The 1,725-nt window shown below is 66.4% G+C and overlaps 1 protein-coding gene across 1 annotated transcript in view; it reads right to left on the reverse strand.

Moving 5' to 3' along the window:
* The window catches only part of LOC311315725 (solute carrier family 22 member 13), a gene marked incomplete at both ends in the record, with an annotated part of 16,348 nt that continues 14,623 nt past the window's right edge, over window positions 1-1,725 (reverse strand). Inside the window, one exon of the mRNA XM_084446429.1 lies at window positions 1-508. Within this exon, the coding sequence (XP_084302555.1) occupies window positions 1-508 (508 nt within the window). The remainder of the gene's footprint in view (window positions 509-1,725) is intronic.

Raw genomic sequence — 1,725 nt, forward strand, 5'->3', positions numbered from 1 at the left:
CTACTCTCCCTGCTGGCTCTCCGGGGCCCCCTGCCTCTCCGAGGCCCCCTGCCTCTCTGGGGCCCCCTGCATCTCCGGGGCCCCCTGCATCATCTCCAGGGCCCTCTGCCTCTCTGGGGCCCCCTGCATCTCCGGGGCCCCCTGCATCTCCGGGGCCCCCTGCATCATCTCCGGGGCCCTCTGCCTCTCTGGGGCCCCCTGCATCTCCGGGGCCCCCTGCATCATCTCCAGGGCCCTCTGCCTCTCCGAGGCCCCCTGCCTCTCTGGGGCCCCCTGCATCTCCGGGGCCCCCTGCATCTCCGGGGCCCCCTGCATCTCCGGGGCCCCCTGCATCATCTCCGGGGCCCTCTGCCTCTCTGGGGCCCCCTGCATCTCCGGGGCCCCCTGCATCATCTCCAGGGCCCCCTGCATCTCTGGGGCCCCCTGCCTCTCTGGGGCCCTCTGCCTCTCTGGGGCCTGCTCCCCCAGCATGGGCGTGGCCTTGTCTCCTGGGGCGTCTGAGGAGCGCCTAAAAGAAAGTGAAGTAGTGTCAATAACATGGCTTTACACGGCAGGCGTTAGGACCACAGCATTCCTGGGAGAGGGGGGTCAGGAGACCATGCTGACTGGTTTATCTGGGAGGGGGGGGTGAGGGGACCGTGCTGACTGGTCTATCTGGGAGGGGGGCGGGGTCAGGGGACCGTGCTGACTGGTCTATCTGGGAGGGGGGCGGGGTCAGGGGACCTTGCTGACTGGTCTATCTGGGAGGGGGGGGGGGTCAGTGGACCATGCTGACTGGTCTATCTGGGAGGGGGGGGCGGGGTCAGGGGACCGTGCTGACTGGTCTATCTGGGAGGGGGGGGTGAGGGGACCGTGCTGACTGGTCTATCTGGGAGGGGGGCGGGGTCAGGGGACCGTGCTGACTGGTCTATCTGGGAGGGGGGCGGGGTCAGGGGACCGTGCTGACTGGTCTATCTGGGAGGGGGGCGGGGTCAGGGGACCGTGCTGACTGGTCTATCTGGGAGGGGGGCGGGGTCAGGGGACCGTGCTGACTGGTCTATCTGGGAGGGGGGCGGGGTCAGGGGACCGTGCTGACTGGTCTATCTGGGAGGGGGGCGGGGTCAGGGGACCGTGCTGACTGGTCTATCTGGGAGGGGGGCGGGGTCAGGGGACCGTGCTGACTGGTCTATCTGGGAGGGGGGCGGGGTCAGGGGACCGTGCTGACTGGTCTATCTGGGAGGGGGGCGGGGTCAGGGGACCGTGCTGACTGGTTTATCTGCAGAACAGACAGTTTGTGTATCTGGTGGGTGACTGACTGACCAGGAAGCATAGCATGACCGTCTCCTTATCAAAGCCGATAAAGTGGGGCTTGTTGTCGGCCTCCTTCACAGCCTGAGGGTGGAGACCAGACCATCCAGACCTGAGAGACCAGACCATCCAGACCTGAGAGACCAGACCACCCAGACCTGAGAGACCAGACCACCCAGACCATCCAGACCAGACCATCCAGACCTGAGAGACCAGACCATCCAGACCTGAGAGACCAGACCACCCAGACCTGAGAGACCAGACCATCCAGACCTGAGAGACCAGACCATCCAGACCTGAGAGACCAGACCACCCAGACCTGAGAGACCAGACCACCCAGACCTGAGAGGTCTCGAGACGGCGCGACCTCCCGTCTGGACAAACAGAACTGGGTCAAAGGGGAAAGGGGGGAGGGGGGGGGGGGGGGGGGGAGAGAGC

Source organism: Borostomias antarcticus (assembly GCF_949987555.1).
Source record: "Borostomias antarcticus genome assembly, chromosome: 12".
NCBI classification, from domain to species: domain Eukaryota; kingdom Metazoa; phylum Chordata; class Actinopteri; order Stomiiformes; family Stomiidae; genus Borostomias; species Borostomias antarcticus.